This window comes from Peromyscus maniculatus, chromosome 6 (assembly GCF_049852395.1).
Source record: "Peromyscus maniculatus bairdii isolate BWxNUB_F1_BW_parent chromosome 6, HU_Pman_BW_mat_3.1, whole genome shotgun sequence".
Lineage (NCBI taxonomy): Eukaryota > Metazoa > Chordata > Mammalia > Rodentia > Cricetidae > Peromyscus > Peromyscus maniculatus.
Genome location: NC_134857.1, coordinates 60,087,688 through 60,105,042, shown reverse-complemented (window position 1 = coordinate 60,105,042; position 17,355 = coordinate 60,087,688). Strand labels below are relative to the sequence as shown.

At 38.9% G+C, this 17,355-nt stretch overlaps 1 protein-coding gene across 1 annotated transcript in view; it reads left to right on the top strand.

Moving 5' to 3' along the window:
- Nucleotides 1-16,858, top strand: part of Etfdh (electron transfer flavoprotein dehydrogenase) — a 28,445-nt gene extending 11,587 nt beyond the window's left edge. The window contains exons 5-13 of the mRNA XM_006981091.4: nucleotides 525-643; nucleotides 2,471-2,548; nucleotides 6,081-6,227; nucleotides 7,668-7,808; nucleotides 9,142-9,285; nucleotides 11,389-11,557; nucleotides 14,432-14,614; nucleotides 15,466-15,687; nucleotides 16,512-16,858. Of these exons, the coding sequence (XP_006981153.1) occupies nucleotides 525-643; nucleotides 2,471-2,548; nucleotides 6,081-6,227; nucleotides 7,668-7,808; nucleotides 9,142-9,285; nucleotides 11,389-11,557; nucleotides 14,432-14,614; nucleotides 15,466-15,687; nucleotides 16,512-16,675 (1,367 nt within the window). The 3' untranslated portion in view covers nucleotides 16,676-16,858. The remainder of the gene's footprint in view (nucleotides 1-524; nucleotides 644-2,470; nucleotides 2,549-6,080; nucleotides 6,228-7,667; nucleotides 7,809-9,141; nucleotides 9,286-11,388; nucleotides 11,558-14,431; nucleotides 14,615-15,465; nucleotides 15,688-16,511) is intronic.
- The last annotated feature ends 497 nt before the right edge of the window (nucleotides 16,859-17,355 follow it).

Genomic DNA, 17,355 nt, shown 5'->3' with positions numbered 1-17,355 from the left:
AGAGAATTGAAGCCCCGGGATGTGAAGAAACTGCCCAGAGATACCTAGCTAACGAGAAAGCCAGACTAGGGTGCAGTTCTTCTGTCTTCTAGTCTCAAAGAGCCTTGTAAGCCAGCCAGGAATTTTTTTTTTTTTTTTTTTTTTTTTTTTTTTTGGTTTTTCAAGACAGGGTTTCTCTGTGTAGCTTTGCGCCTTTCCTGGAGCTCACTTGGTAGCCCAGGCTGGCCTCGAACTCACAGAGATCCGCCTGCCTCCGCCTCCCGAGTGCTGGGATTAAAGGCGTGCGCCACCAACGCCCGGCAAGCCAGGAATTTTTAATTCTAGGCCTTAATATTGATTTTATTTTAATAAACCGGAACTTTCAATCAAACCTATTTTATTTAATAGCATGTCATTGTGGCCATAAAGATAATGTGTATATTTATACAGCAGTACACATTGGTTAGATTTTTTTAATTAAGTATATTTTTATTTAGCTGCCATAGCAATAAAATGTCAGATTTTAATTACATAAATATCCGCAGGTCTTCCAATGAACAATCATGGCAATTACATTGTACGCCTAGGACACCTAGTGAGCTGGATGGGGGAACAGGCAGAGACTCTTGGAGTTGAAGTGTACCCTGGATATGCTGCTGCTGAGGTCTGTATAGTTTTGTTTTTAACAGTTATAGGAAACAATCTCTTTTTATTTCAAAAATAAACCAGTAATTTTACAGAAGTGAATTGTTCTTTTTAAAAAAATCATAGGATTTTAGAATTTCAGGACTGGAGAAAATAACTAAAATGTTTTAATCTAAAGAGGAATTGAATTTCATATATTGCCCCCATCATGTGATTGGCACCATAGGGATAGGGTAATTCCCTCCGTGTGGGAATTACCTGCTCTGTGCTTGACGGAGTAAGTCTGTGCCTCTTCCACGGGCGTCCTTCTTGCTGTTGTCTGCTCTCTTCGCCTTTGCTCCCCAGGAGCTCTGTGTTTCCCAGGCTCCGTGTTCTCATTTCTTTCAACCTCACGTTGTGTCATTTGATTGCCCTCAGTGTTGCTGCCCTCTAATAAACACATTCCTTGTCATCCCTTCTTAATACCTACGGTGATATAGACATATTAATATTTATATGTATATACATATTAATGTCTATGATGAATAAACTAGTTCAAGCCTTGTGTAGATTGTTCTTCATTCTGGAAAACTCTTCTGCTGCTTCTCACAAAGCAATAGGTTTTGTCAACCATTTCTATTGACCTCTATAAATAAAATTTGAAAACCCAGAAGAATCTCTCTAACTTGTCAAAAATGATTTAAATCACTTTAATATTGAATGAGCATTAAACCAAGAACACCGCTATTGTAAGAGGCTGAGAAAGCTTTTAAACAGCCAGACAGCCGGGCATGATGGCAAACGCCTTTAATCCCAGCACTCAGGAGACAGAGACAAGTGGATCTCTGTGAATTTGAGGCTAGCCTGGTCTGTATAGCAAGTTTCAGGCTAGCCAGGGCTACATAATGAGACCCTGTCTCAAAAACAGAAAGGAGGCAGCTGGAAAAAGGATGGCACAGTGGTTAAACGCACTGGCTGCTTCTCCATAGGATCCAGGTGTAGTTCCCAGCACCTACATGCCAGCACACACAACTGTCTGTAACTTCAGTCCAGGAGACCTGCCACCCTCTTCTCACCTCTGAAGGTGCAGCATACACATAGTGCACAGACATACGTTCGGCCAAAGCACTTAGACACGTTTAAAAAAAAAAAAAAAAAAACTTTTTTAAGGAATTTGGCTGGAAAAAAACAGTGAAAGAAGAGTGAGGGGCAAGGAGTAATTCTTTTGTCTTTGGTGTCAGAGAAAATGCAAGTTTTTTTTACAAATCAAAGCCAAGTGAAAGACATGGGTTCCTGCATTGTCCTTGTTGCTAAAAAGTTGTTTCCCCAGCCCATACATACACATTTGGCCTTTTAGACCTCAGTGTGGGATTTCATATTGCTTCTTATTAAATGTTATTGACTGGGCTCCTTGTCAGTCACAAGTGAGTGATTTATGGAGTACTTGAGATCTCCTTTTTGTGTACTACTTATGGCCTCTAACACGGCTTCTCTTGCTCTTCTTCACTTCGTTCCTGATCCTCTTTCTGGGTTTTATTGTTTGCTTTAGTGCTCTGAGCTAGACCTCAGTTCCCTTCCTACAGCCTTCTCCACTGCTGTTCACCGTTGGATCTCTACCCATTGCTTCCCTACGGTATCGTGAGATTCCAGGGTGCTTTTTATACTTGGCTACCCAAAGAGCATTTCCTCTACAGGAAACAGAAATGAAGGGGTCAGAATAGTGCAGTTTCTCATCTTCACAGTTATGCTTTTTATTTCCCTCACCCTCTTCTTGCTTCAAAAATAAACTGCAGTCACCATCATTTCAAATATATCACAGTTAGTATGAATGCTGAGGAAATAATAAATTTGCTTTTATCATTTTCAGGTCCTTTATCATGAAGATGGTAGTGTAAAAGGAATTGCCACTAATGATGTGGGAATACAAAAGGATGGTGCACCAAAGGTATACATTTTATAGTTACGTGCTTAAAAAGAAGAAGCTGGGGGAATGGAGAGATTGCTTTGCAGTTAGGAGCACTGGCTGCTCTTCCAGAGGACACGGGTTCAATTCCCAGCACCCACCTGGCAGTTCACATCTGTCTGTAACTCCAGTTCCAAGGCTTCTGACACCCTCACACAGACACACATGCAGGCAGAACACCAATGCACATAAAATAAAAATAAAATTAAAAAGAAGTGGGAGGCATGGTGGCACACATGCAGTCCCAGGACTTGGGAGGCTTAGACTGAAGGTCAAGACCAGCCTAAGCCACATCCCAGACCGTTTCTCAAAAAACAAGCAAACAAAACACCAACCAACTCAAACTCAGTATTTAGGTTTTCCCATAAACTACACAATATGTGGGTTTTAGAATATAATTAATAATAGTGGTGTTTTTCACAGTTGAAAAAAAAAAAAAAAAAAAACCAGAAGCAAGCCATGTGGCAGTGGCGCACGCCTTTAATCCAATACTCAGGAGACAGAGCCAAGCAGATCTCTGTGAGTTCGAGGCCAGCCTGATCTACAGAGCAAGATCCAGGACAGGCACCAAAACCACACAAAGAAACCCTGTCTTGAAAAATGAAAAAGAGGAAAAAAAAAAGCTTCGTAAAAGATAAAACATGAGTCATAGTCATATAAAACAACCGTGAAAGACTCAGGCAGTTGTTCAAGCCAGTGCAGTCATCTGCATTGGCTTCCCTACAGTTTCGTTCCTGTGTACAAGAATCATTTACTCTATTAGCAGCAGGAATCTTTTGGGAAATGTAAAACTGGTTGCCTTCCTCTCATTCAAAATGTCGTCCTGACAAAGTACACATGGATGCAAGTTATCTGCAGCTAGTATGTAGAGCACATACTACAAACCCAAAGAGTCACTAATGAGATTAATAATTAAACTACAGATTAAACAGGCATATCTAGAGCCAGGCATGACAACTGTACCTGTAATCCTAGCATTAGGGAAGCTGAGGCAGAAGGATGGCTGTGAGTTTGAGACCAGCCTGGACTATAGATGAGACCCTGTTTAAAAAAAAAAGATTGAAAAAGAATCTTTTGTGTAAGCCTAGATTGAAGCTAAAAAGAATTACAGAGCTCTCGAGTGTTCGTTTTCTATCATAAGAATAAATACAAATTCCTGTCTTGATACGTTGTCTGTGTTTATTACCTAGTCTCCTAACTCCATGCTGTTTCTTGAGGACAGAAGTAGTAGGTGGCTACCCTCGTCCTGGGGGACTGGTGGCTCTTTGGTATTTAGCTCCTTTCTGCCTTTCTTGAACAAGATTAGGAATCCAGTCTACTCCAGCATGTCTCCCTGCTTAGAGAGGCATGCAAGCCATGTCATGCTGCTTCCTGTGATTCTTCCCTCTATATTATGACAATTCAATTATAAATCCATTAGAAATGGACATGTAACAAGTAAGAAGTGATATTGCAACATCACAACAAAGGCAACACAGATCCACCTTTCTAATATTTCATTTTTGTTCTCATTCAAAACTCTTCAGGTTCTATGCTTTGTATTTATAAAAAATGTATTTTATATCTCCATAAATATAACACATAAAAGAAGCCAGGCGTGGTAGCACATACCTATAGTCAGATGAATAAGCTCAAAACCAGCCTGGTCACATAGTGAAAAACAGTGAACGGAAAAAGCCTCCAGCACCATAGAGGAATGCAGTGGGCTCTACTGCCCCACCTTTGCCTGGAGAAAAGCAGGGCTGATTTCTGCTGCTCTTCACTCGCTTGTGAACCTGCTGTAGCTTGATTTTGACCTCTGACATTGGGGAACAGCTCCAGTTTGTCATGGTCAGCTGTGCCTTCTCTTACTTGACCTTCTAGTTTATGCATATCTGCGTAGATGACAGATGTGACACAAACAAGCACTCCTCCAGAAAAAAAGAAATTACCGACCCCAGTGAAAGATGTCCCATTTCTCTGAGTGCACTAAGGTAGTCCTGAGGTCATTCTTACAGTTCAGACGGAATAACTCATTGGCTGGAGTTCACAGCCAGTGTGGGCTTCACAACAAGACATTAAAAAAAAAAAAAAAAAAAAAAAAAAACTTGGGCTGGAGAGATGGCTCGGAGGTTAAGAGCACTGACTGCTCTTCCACAGGTCCTGAGTTCAATTCCCAGCAACCACATGGTGGCTCACAACCATCTGTAATGATGCCCTCTTCTGGCCTGTAGGCAAACATGCTTTATACATAATAAATAAATCTTTAAAAAAAAAATTAATGTAATCTATCTGAACGCTAAAAAACGAATGCTTCGGGCCGGGCGTTGGTGGCGCACGCCTTTAATCCCAGCACTCGGGAGGCAGAGCCAGGCGGATCTCTGTGAGTTCGAGGCCAGCCTGGGCTACCAAGTGAGTCCCAGGAAAGGCGCAAAGCTACACAGAGAAACCCTGTCTCGAAAAATCAAAAAAAAAAAAAAAAAAAAAAAAAAAAAAAACGAATGCTTCATTTGTGGCACTTTAGGTAAATTATATCTAATGTATAAACAATTATGAAACATTACCTTGGTATAAACCTATTAATTATATGGATATATCTGTATACACACATGCGAGCAAACTCCTAAGTATAAAAACATCAAGAAAGATACATTTTATAAGGGACTGCTTTAAGTGTTGTTCTTAAGTACCTACCTGCCATTTGCTAGATGTAAATGCAAAAAGAAACAAGTCTCTCACTGTAGCCTGCTTTTGTTTTGTGTTGAGACAGTCTCTTCAGTGTGGCCTAAGCCGATCTCATATTCACAATCTTGCCTTGGTCTCTTGAGGAAGAATGCACCATGCCTAGCTTTTATATACATACATACATATGATTACTTTTTTAGTGAGAGAAACATTTGTTTTACAATACTATATGTTGAACAATAAGGAAAAAAAGCAAGTAGCTGAGGGGTGTGTTGAATACACTCTACTTGTGCTTAAAAGGATGTAACTAGATTCTGTATAGTCTTTTTTTCTTTTTCTTTTTTTTTTTTCTTTTTTCTTTTCTTTTTTTTTTTTTTTTTTTTTTTTTTTTTGAGGTTTTTCGAGATAGGATTTCTCTGTGTAGCTTTGTGCCTTTCCTGGAACTCACTTGGTAGCCCAGGCTGGCCTCGAACTCACAAAGATCCACCTGCCTCTGCCTCCCGAGTGCTGGGATTAAAGGCGTGCGCCACCACCGCCCAGTGGATTCTGTATAGTCTTTAGTTCATTTTTTTTTTCTTGATTCACAAGAAACCTATTGTTTTTCTTCTAGTGGTAAATGGAAACTCAGGAAAATATGGAGACAGAAAGGCCTCTTCATTTGTAGAGAAGCTTTGAACATAAGCATACTTTGTTTTTCTGGAATGAAGACATAGAATTTAGATTCTACTTATAATAGTTCTGTTAGTTATCTTTCTAGTATATAGATCTTCTATGTCTTGTTACCTACATTATTATTTAACTTACTTTAATGTATCAAATATTGTTACTTTAACATGGTTTTGCTTTTCAGACAACATTTGAGAGGGGACTAGAACTACATGCCAAAGTCACAGTCTTTGCAGAGGGTTGCCATGGACACCTAGCCAAGCAGCTTTATAAGAAGTTTGATTTGAGGGCCAGCTGTGATCCCCAGACTTACGGAATTGGTTTGAAGGAGGTATCCTGGTTTGTTTGTACAATTTTAATTTTAAGTAATGGAATTTAATTTGTATTATCATGTAGTTTATAATACTAACTGAATTTTACGCTTAAAGTTTTTCATTAACTTAAAATGTTCCTTATAACTAAAACTGGAATATTTTCTGAGGTGCAAGAAAATGTTACAGGTCAAGTGATTGCCTAAATTGTGCATACAATAAGACTTAAACTTGCAAATATTTGAATCTTAGTATTTTTCATAGCCTGCCCTTCTAGGGCTATCTCGTGTGCTGCTTTGTAGAATGGCCACATCCTACAAAGAGTTATTTATTCAAAATTGTAATGTAAAAATATTTCATTAAATACATTCAGACATTGTATGTTGTTCTATAATTTAGTAAGGTTAAATGTATATTTTCTTAATTTATTCTATAGTCTATTAACCCTCTAAATTTGTTTATTTTGCAATGCTATGGATTAAACTCAGGGCCCTTAATAACATTCTACTGCTAAGCTACATCCCAAGCTAGTTTAAGAATTTTAAGACAGGCATGGTGGTATAGATCTGTACTCTTAGTACTTGGGAGGATGGGCCAGAAGGATTGAAAAGCCAAGGCCAGCCTCAGCTATATAGCAAGGCTCAGTCTAAGTAAGTAAAATTGAGAGAGAGAGAGAGAGAATATGAATGTGTGTGTGTGTGTGTGTGTGTGTGTGTGTGTGTGTGTGTGTGTGTGTGTGTTCAAACAAGGTCTCACTATATAGCTTGGGTTGGGCTGGCCTGGAACCAATAGACCAGGCTGGTCTTGAATTCACAGAAATCTGGGATTAAAGACTTGTACCACAATGCCCCATGTGTGAGGCCATGAGTTCAATCTCCAGCACTTCAAAAATAAACAACATTGCCAGGCATTGGTAGTGCACGCCTTTAATCCCAGCACTCGGGAGGCAGAGCCAGTTGGATCTCTGTGAGTTCGAGGCCAGCCTGGTCTACAGAGTAAGCTCCAGGACAGGAACTACTACATGGAGAAACCCTGTCTCGAAAAACCAAAAATGAATATAAATAAATAAAAATAAAAATAATAAACCACTTCATTATTTTGTGAGTAAGTTTGCAGTGAACAGTGATTTTACTGTACAATGACTGAGTGGGAAAGGTAAAGGAACAGATTGAATTGTGCTGCTCTACTTACATTTCCCTTCTCCCCCAACAGTGAACATGCTCAAGCAGCCAGTACTCCAGGAATTTCTTTTTCAGTGGTCTTTTCTGTAATCCCACAAAAGAAATTCTTAAAGGTTCTAATGTCTTGAAGGGTTCATAACTTTTGTGACTCATTTCTTTATCCTGGTTTTAACATGTAATCATTTGACTATAATTTTCCTTGATGTACAAAATAATTTTCTTGCAGCTTTCATTTGTAATTAATACTGTAAAACTTCTTGGTCTTGTTTTTGTTTTTAGTTATGGATTATTGATGAAAAGAAATGGAAACCTGGGCGAGTAGACCACACTGTTGGTTGGCCCTTGGACAGACATACCTATGGAGGCTCTTTCCTTTATCACTTAAATGAAGGTGAACCTCTAGTAGCTGTTGGTTTTGTGGTAAGTTTTCTCCCCATTGCAAAAGATTTGCCAGAATTATAGAGTGATTTGTATGAAAATAGGGTTTTAAACCTGGAGAATACTTTTCCATTAGAAAGCTGACTTTTGAATTTATCTGAATGTAGAATGTCTATGGCTACTATCGACATTCATCAACTTACGTAGCTAAAATACTAGTGGCTACCACACTCCGGGCACTGTTCTAGAAGCTTTGTAGAGATTGGTCAGTACATTTTATAGCCACCCGGTGCTATGAAACATAACCCTATTGTGCCAGTGAGAAAACTGAAATCTGAGCAAATTAACCAAGTCTATCCAAAGGCTACAGTAATGACCACAAGGAACTTTTATAAAAGAGCATTTAATTGGGGATTTGCTTACAGTTTCAGAGGGCTAGTCCATGATCAATGGTGCTGGAGCAGTAGCTGAGAGTTTTACATTCTGATCTGAAGCCAGAGAGAGACTGGGCCTAGTCTGGGCTTTTAACTACACCAAGCCCATACCCAGGGACACACCTCCTCCAGCAAGGCCACACATCCTAACCAGTCCAAACAGTTCAACTAACTGGAAAACCAAGCATTCAAATATATGAGTCTCTGGGGGTCATTCTCATTCAAACCACCACAGTAATGGAGGCAGGATTCATGCCTGATGCTGACTTTAAAGCCCACTTCCACCACAGCATGCTGTCACTGAAAATAAAATTGGCCCTCAGTTTGAATCACGGGCAATTTCCTCTTCTGTCACTATAGCAATAAATTATATCTTGAACATTCTGAACAATGCAAACTAGCTAGTTTCTATACCTTGTAGTTGATAGCAGCATCATGGTATAGTGTCATGATCCTACTTTTACATGACACATCATTGAATTTATACACTGTCAGTGCTTAATACTCTCAGGTTTTAGTGTCACTTTATGGTACTTACCCTAGTGACTCAGTCTCATCAAAGAAAAAAGGTGTAGCTGTTCATTTTAGCACTAGTACTGCCATGAAACCTGTATCTCATCCCGCCGTTTTTCTGAATACAATTTACATCCCTTTTCTTCATTTATGCCCTAGTAGTACTATAACAAACTATCTTACTTGTAGAGTTCCTATTGATAGACGAGTAATAAGTAATCAAAACTCCATTTGTGGAGACTTATTTACAAATACGATTTTGATTATTTTTTCCCTTAATTTGGATTTTGATTTCCAAGCACAATGGTTTTTTTATGTCTTCTTAATTTTTAAAGTTTTGCTGGTTATAAACACATATTATCCTTTTGCTTACTTTCTTTTCCTCAGAGTTTAGAGTTGATCTGTTTTCATTTGGGTTTTGGTTTAAGGTTGGTCTCGACTATCAGAATCCATACCTGAGTCCGTTCCGAGAGTTCCAACGATGGAAGCACCACCCGAGCATCCAGCCCACACTGGAAGGGGGGAAGAGGATAGCCTACGGAGCACGGGCACTCAATGAAGGTGGCCTGCAGGTAGTTCCAGCACATACATACTCTCAATGTTTATTTTGTAAATTAAATAACCAGTCAAGAGCAAAATAATTCTTCCCTAGGGAAAAAATTTTTTCAAGGAATTTAACAAAATACTGTTTATAAAATTATGCACGAACACAGTAATTAATTACACTATGAATTTAGTTTCAAGAATATTGAGAGCTGGAGAGATGGCCCAGTGATTAAGAGCACTTGTTCTTGCAGAGGACTCAGGTTTAATTCCAGCACCCACATGACAGCTCACAATGTCCCCAACTCCAGTTTCAAGGCATCTTGACATCCTCTTCTGATCTCCTCAGATACTAGGCACACACATGGTGCACAGACATAGAGCAGAACACTCATACACATAAAAGCAAAAAGAATATATTGATTTCATTGGGTGTGGTGGTACATGCCTTTAACCTCGGTACTTGGTTAGCAGAGGTGGGTGGATTTCTTGAGTTTGAGGCAAGACAAGAATTCATAGTGAGACCATCTCATTCATTCATGTGTGTGTGTGTGTGTGGTGTGTGTGTGTGTGTGTGTGTGTGTGTGTGTGTGTGTGTGTGTGTGTGTGAATACATATATCTTCATGGGCCTTTTATTTTTTTACTAGAAAACAAAAATTGTGTAATTCATGCTGTTTCCCTTTATTCTTTAACTATACTAGGAAAGTGAAATTTTTCAAAAATGATTCATCCCAACTAAGTCTTTCAGGTAGCCTGTTAGGATCCTGCCACCAATTATTCTGTGTTAGTACACATTCAAAATAAATATTTTGCAATATGATTAATTTATTGAGTAGGTATTGAACAATGAAATAAGACCTAAATGGCCATGATAAAAGCTGTTAGTACTATTATTAAAAACTGTATCAGACAGTAAGATAATTGAAAACCAGCTCTAAAGGTTAGACCAAATGATTTGGAACAAGAAATCTCTGACCTTCAGGATCCTGTCATCCCTTCTAGTCTAGATTCTAGGGATATTTTAGAAATTGGGGTCTGATTTTCTTTGATTGAATTAGAAAAGTAACATGGGGGGCACTTAACCTTAAAATAAAGTTCTGAATACATTGTTACTATTAACATTGTCATAATGGTATTATAAATAAGTCACTCAAATATGTGTGTGCACATGTGTACATGCATGAGATCGGAGGACAACTTGTGAGACTTGGTTCTCTCTTTCCACTGTGGATTATGAGGATTAAACTCAAGTCATGAAGCTTGACAACAAGCTTTCCCCGCTGAACCATCTCAGCAGCCTGGGCATGGTCCTTCTCGGATTCCTTCTGCCCTCAGGTGTGATTCTTGCTTTAGAATTCTACCATTTGAGGAACGGTAGCCACAAAGCCTTCTCTCCCCATGTCTTCCGCAGCTGATGGCAAGTTTTGTGAGTCTCAGTCAGCACCATCCAACTTTTATCACCACCTGCTCAACAAAGGCCTGTCTATGGCTGAATTCAGAGAGCCCCAGAGAAGAAAAACTGCATATGAAAAAAAGAACCCTACATTGGCTTCCTTCCTTTTCAGACTAGAGGATGTGTTCCCATGCAGTTTTTTCAGCCCCTACTCCTTAAACAATATACTTTATTGGCTAAATTGAAAATATTGAGACCCTTATTACACTGGTTGGTTAATCAGAAATTGAAAGTTCAGTTTGTTAAGCTAATAAAATTTGTTTAGAGTAGTAGCTAGTCATTGTAATGCCACTAGATCATAGTTATCCATCTCTACATGTCAGACTAAAATAAAATGATGATATGGAATCTTTTCCCAAAACACGTGGAAAGGAAGTTACAGTTTGTCATCCAAATTTAGAAAATCTTCTAACCATGACACAAATACATATTAATAAAAGCATGTCATTTCAAATGTGCTGTTTGATAATTCCGTCCCATAGAGATCAGGCATGGAATAAGAAAAAAATGGGGAATGGCCATAGTCCTAATCCTAAACTGCCCTGCCTGGGTTTCCTTCCCTGGCTACTGTGTTCCTTTTCATGTTGTTTATTCATCTTCTTTTCCTACAGCTTTAGGTTTAAGCATTTGTTTCTGCCTCATTTGAGCTGACAGATGTATTCTGAATCTTCTTTTCAGTCTATACCAAAACTCACTTTTCCTGGTGGCTTACTAATTGGTTGTAGCCCTGGTTTCATGAATGTTCCCAAGATCAAAGGTACCCACACAGCAATGAAAAGTGGAAGTCTGGCAGCAGAATCAATTTTCAATCAACTAACTAGTGAAAATCTCCAATCAAAGACGACAGGTGAGAAACTCCTCCTACAGTAAAGGAACACTAATACAGTCAGAAACTTTAAAACTGTCATTTTATTCTCATCCAAAATATAGTACCAGTGATTGTCTCCTTTCGGATTTGATGGTACATCTGCGTTGCATGGAATGAGTCGAAAGGCATCACACCAATTCCCAAGGATCGGTAGGCTAGAAACAGCCTCACTACACAGGGCAAAATCAGCCACCTACCCTTAGCAAACCCTGCAAGCATAATCACATGACTGCTGTGCCAGAGAACAGGCACTGCCACCACCACAGATCACTAAGAGGCCATCTAACTGGGCATCCATTAATCAGAGAGACAGCAGGTTTCCATGAGTTCCAGGGCAACCAAGGCTATACTATGAGACCCTATTTCTAAATCAGTTAGTTCAAATAAAAAGATCCCCTGGCAAGTCTCTTACTTTGAAATCTAATTTTTCCTTTCCTTTCATTTCTTTTTTTTTAATAACTATTTTTGTGTATATATGTAATATGTAGGGCTGGGGCATGTACATGCTACAGTACACATATGGAGGTCAGAGAACTTAAAAAAATTTTTTTTTTACTATCATTGTTTACTTGTGTGGGGGGTATATGCACATGCGTGCAAGTTCCTGCAGAGGCCAGAGGAGTCAGATGTCCCTGGAGCTGGGAGTTACAAGCAGTTGTGAGCCGCCTGATGTGCATGCTGGGAATCAAACTTAGGTCCTCTATAAGAGTATTATATGTTCCTAACTGCACACATCACCTGTCTGGCTCACTATCAGAAGACGTTGGAAGTCAGTTCTTACACATTTATGCACTTCCAGGAACTGAACTCAGGTCCTCATGCTTGCTTGGCAAGTGCGTTTCCTAGCTGAGCCATCTTAGTGCTCTCAAAAGAAACCCCCCAAGGAACTCTGTAATCACAGAAGTGTTCCCAATGGAACCGCAACTCCATGATCCCCAGTTTGGGGGTTTGTTGTTAGTTGTCTATTCTGTTTTTCTTGCCAGTACTGGGCATGGAACCTAGGACTCTACTACTGAGCTATCTCCCCATCTGTTGACTGTTTCTACAACCCTGCATTGCGGCCACTGGTCTCCAGCTCCTGAACATGCCAGGCATGCTCTATCTTGTAGTTTTTGTCTCTGTTCAGATAGCACTCTCAGGTGGCCTCTAAATCTTACCAGTTGGAATACGCATACCCCTCCTACCCCTTGAACTGTTTATTACCATGTGCCATCATTTTTATTTGACACACTATATATTTGGCTTAATTTATCTACTGTCCAAAAGAAAATTTTTATCTACTGTCTCCTGCCAAAAACTCTAGCAAAGACTTTGTTCATTTCCAGTTCTAAACACTTGGATATAGGTGCAACTCAACAGATACTTCATAAATAAACCTAGACCTTGAAATCACAGATAACCAATGTTCCTTTACTAAGAATTAGCAATGAAGGGACTTAGGGCATAGCTCAGTGGTTGAAGGAGTGCCTAGCATGAACAGACCCTGGGTTTGATTGGTTCCTAGCCCTAAAACAAAACAAAACAGTAAGTGCAACTTGGTTATGCCTTCAAGTATCTAAGAATAAAGGTCTAGCACATGGGTTTGGTAAGCAGTAAGAAAACCAATAAAAGCCAAGAGAATACTTTAGGCAGGGCAGGCAGGGCAGGCAGGGCAGGCAAGATGGAATGCAAGTTAGGTAGAACTTCCTCCTAATTTTTAGTCAAGTGCTGTTCCTTGTAGAACCAGCGGCCCTACTCTAGCTGTTGTATACACAGTACCAGATAATTTAGTACTATATTGTATAGGATCATATACTGGAATTTACTATTATAACAAGGAATAAAATCCCTTGAGAACTGTAACAGAAAACCATTAACTAAAGAGTATAACCACTTTGTAGTTTGTGTAAGTCAGTTAGTTGTAGCTGGGTGGTAGTGCACGCCTTTAATCCCAGCACTCAGGAGGCAGAGGCAGCCGGATCTCTGTGAGTTTGAAGCCAGCCTGGTCTATAGAGCCAAGTCCAGGTCAGCCAGGGCTACACAGGGAAACCCTGTCTCAAAAGACCAAAAAAAAAAAAAAAAGTCAGTTGTTCCCCCTTAAAGATGAAAGGCACCTCACCAGATGCAGTGCCACTAGGTTCAATCCCTAGCATCCACACCTGAAGATTTCTTAGTTGTGAGTTAACAAAATTCTACAAACTAGATGACTTTAAACAAGTTTTTTTTTTTTTTTTTTTTTACAAATTTTGCCAGCAGGAAGTTCAAAATCAAAGTGTTAATAGACCATGCTCTCCGAAATTTCTATTTCCCCCTATCCATCCCAGCTTGATTTATGCATTCTCTACTCCATCCTCTGCCTTTCTTCACCTCCCCATCATCTGTCTGTCTCTTAAGTGGGCACATCTCATAGACCCCCCTCTATTCCAGAAGACCCCAATTGTCTGCAGCCATCCTGTTATAAAGTCAGTCAGTCACTAGGGCTGATGCCATTGGAAATGCAAAATATATTGTTGCAGGGACACAATTCCACTTAAAATAGATGTTTCAGAGATGATGTTATATTTTTAAAAAAATTGTGTTTGTAAATAGCCTGAACTTGTATTAAGTTTCCCTTTTCAAGCTAATTTGTTATGCTTCCAACGTAAACATTAAGGTCTAAGATTTATGCCCCAAAGGTAGGATACTCACCTACCATGCACAAAGCCTCAGTGCCATCCAAAGGAAGGCAGATCAAATGCTTCCTACCATTAAATATAGAGATTATCTTATTGGAAGACGCCAACATTTGTGTGATTCTGCGTGGATCCACATAACCACGTTTCTACAAATTAGCTCACCCTCTGTGTTTCACTTAATATTTCTTTTTCATAAAAGGACTCCATGTAACTGAGTATGAGGATAATTTGAAGAAATCTTGGGTATGGAAAGAGCTACATGCTGTTAGGAATATAAGGCCATCCTGCCACGGGATACTGGGAGTATATGGAGGGATGATTTACACTGGAATATTTTACTGGATATTGAGAGGAATGGAGCCATGGACTTTAAAACATAAAGGTAATTCAAATATACTTAATACCAGTGTTTATCTTAAGCACCTTTATATGGAAGAAAAATGTATGTATGGGGTATGTTCATTACTAGCAAATGTAATTTTTTAGTATTTTGGTAGTGTTAGGGTTGGACCTGAGGCTTTTGCTAAGCTTTATCTCTACTCTCCTATTTTAAATTTGCTTTGTTTTGGTAAATATGGTTGTCTGGGTGTAGGTGTTTATTTTAGGGGGTGGGGTCTGTATTTTGCGACAGGATCAAATCTGCTTTGTAGTCAAAGGGCTGACATTAAACTGTTTCTCCTGCCTCTACCTCCTAAGCACTGAGATTACAAATATGCATTACCACACCCATCTGAAATTCAGTATCTTTAAAAGGTAAACTACCCTAGACTGAGCTCTATTCTTCGGTATGATGGTAGCTCCAAGTTTTTCTAATATACTACTTGAGGCCAGGCAAAGGGAGATAAAAGCAAGAAGGTAAGTTCAAGGCCAGTCTGAACTAAGTAACAAGATTACTTCATTGATGGACTGAGAGTGAAGTTCAGTGATAGAGCCTATTAGTATGCATCTTGCTGAATCTCCAGCACCAAAAAAAAAAAAAAGTACTGGAAAATTATGCTACTTTGGGGCTGGAGAGATGGCTCCTCAGAGGTTAAGAGCACAGGCTGCTCTTCCAGAGGTCCTGAGTTTAATTCCCAGCAACCACATGGTGGCTCACAACCACCTGTAATGAGATCTGGTGCCCTCTTCTGTCGTGCGGGCATACATTCAGAACACTGTATATGTAATAAATAAATAAATCTTTTTTAAAAAATTATGCTACTTTATTAAACATCTTCCTCAAAACTGCTTAAGGTTCAGACTCTGCTCAGCTCAAACCAGCTAAGGATTGCACACCCATTGAGTATCCAAAACCTGATGGACAGATCAGTTTTGACCTCTTATCATCTGTGGCTCTGAGTGGCACTAATCATGAACATGATCAGCCAGCACATTTAACCTTAAAGGATGACAGCATACCTGTTAATAGAAATCTGTCAATATATGATGGGCCTGAACAGCGATTCTGCCCTGCAGGTCAGTAACCATTCCCTTCTGTTCCTAAACATTAACAAATTTCCATTTGAAGATGTTCCCCTTCCATTGCAAGGAGACTGTTGTTTATTTAAAAAACAAATACTTCTATGTTCAGCATCCTTAAGGAAACTCATGTCCTAAATGTTCTGACTAGCAGTGACAAAATAGTAGGGATTTTGATTAGGCCTAGTTTGGGTGATCTCCAAACAGCCTTCATGTCTACCCTTAGACAAAAGGATTATAGAAAACAAATACAAATACCTGTTCTTGGGTAGTTTTAAGAAGCTGTTTCTGAAATGACAGTTTGTATGTACATGTATATGCATGACGGCCACACTAAATTCAGTGACACTAAACTTTAAATTCATCAAATACTGAATCCCTTAAGTGCTAAGAGCTTTCAGTTAATATTAATGAGAAACAGATCTAAATAATACAGTAGAATTGGGATATATGAAAATTACTGTATGCTCAAGTGAAATTAGAAGGTAACTATTCAAGAATAAGGCCTTGTCTTGACTTTTAAAAGTTACACTGTACTATAAACTCTCAGAGGAAAGGACTGGAGCTAATTTGTTTGTTTAACTCTTGTTAGACTAACCCAGACAATACTACTGTGTTTCTACTATGTAGAAGTACTAAGTTTATTAGCATACTAATAACAACAACATACACCAAGACCAGATAGTCTCTGGGGGTAAACATGAAAGCCTCAAAGGCTTCTGAAGTTGTTCTAAGATTTTAATTTCGACTCACTTTTGAATTATTTACTTTTTTGTTACCTTTTGTTAATATATCTTCATGTATTTATTTTTATTTTACAGGGGTTTATGAATTTGTTCCTTTGGAACAAGGTGATGGATTTCGATTACAGATAAATGCTCAGAACTGTGTGCACTGTAAAACATGTGATATCAAAGACCCGAGTCAGAATATTAACTGGGTGGTGCCAGAAGGTGGAGGAGGACCTGCTTATAATGGCATGTAAAACACAAGCGCCTTCAATTACTGGCACATTTGATAAAACTGTAAATGTATGCCAAGCTAACTTTTTAAATGTTTAGATAACTTCTGAACAAGTGTCCTTAAACATTATTGAAGTAAACTTCATATCTAAAGTTGTCCCATAAAATCATGAACTATTTCTCCTAAATAAAACTTTACAAGTAAATGATGTAGCATCTCACTTCCCAAGTCCTTCAGAAGCTTCAGTACCAACAGGAACTTGTACTATTGGCCTTCAGAGTGCATTTGTCTTGCTAAACACAAATCTTCAAGTATAAAACCAAATGTGTATTCTAGACCAGGGAAGGACATCCAGAACTAAACACGAATAGTTTTATTGAAACATAACTATGTCCACTGGCTATACACATAGTTGTGACAGACTAGAGTAGTAGTTCTCAACCTTCCTAAATGCTGCCACACTTTAATACAGTTCCTCATGTTCTGGTGACCCCCAACTATGAAATTATTTGTATTGCTACTTCATAACTATAATTTTGCTACTGTTAGGAATTGTAATGTATGTATCTGTTGTTTTCCAATGAGAACCACTGGGCCAAATCATTCACAAAGCCTGAAACTTAGTAAGACTTTAAATTTAGTTCAAACATTGGCCAGATACCATTCTTGGTGAAAATGGGGACAGAAAGATTTTAAAATGAG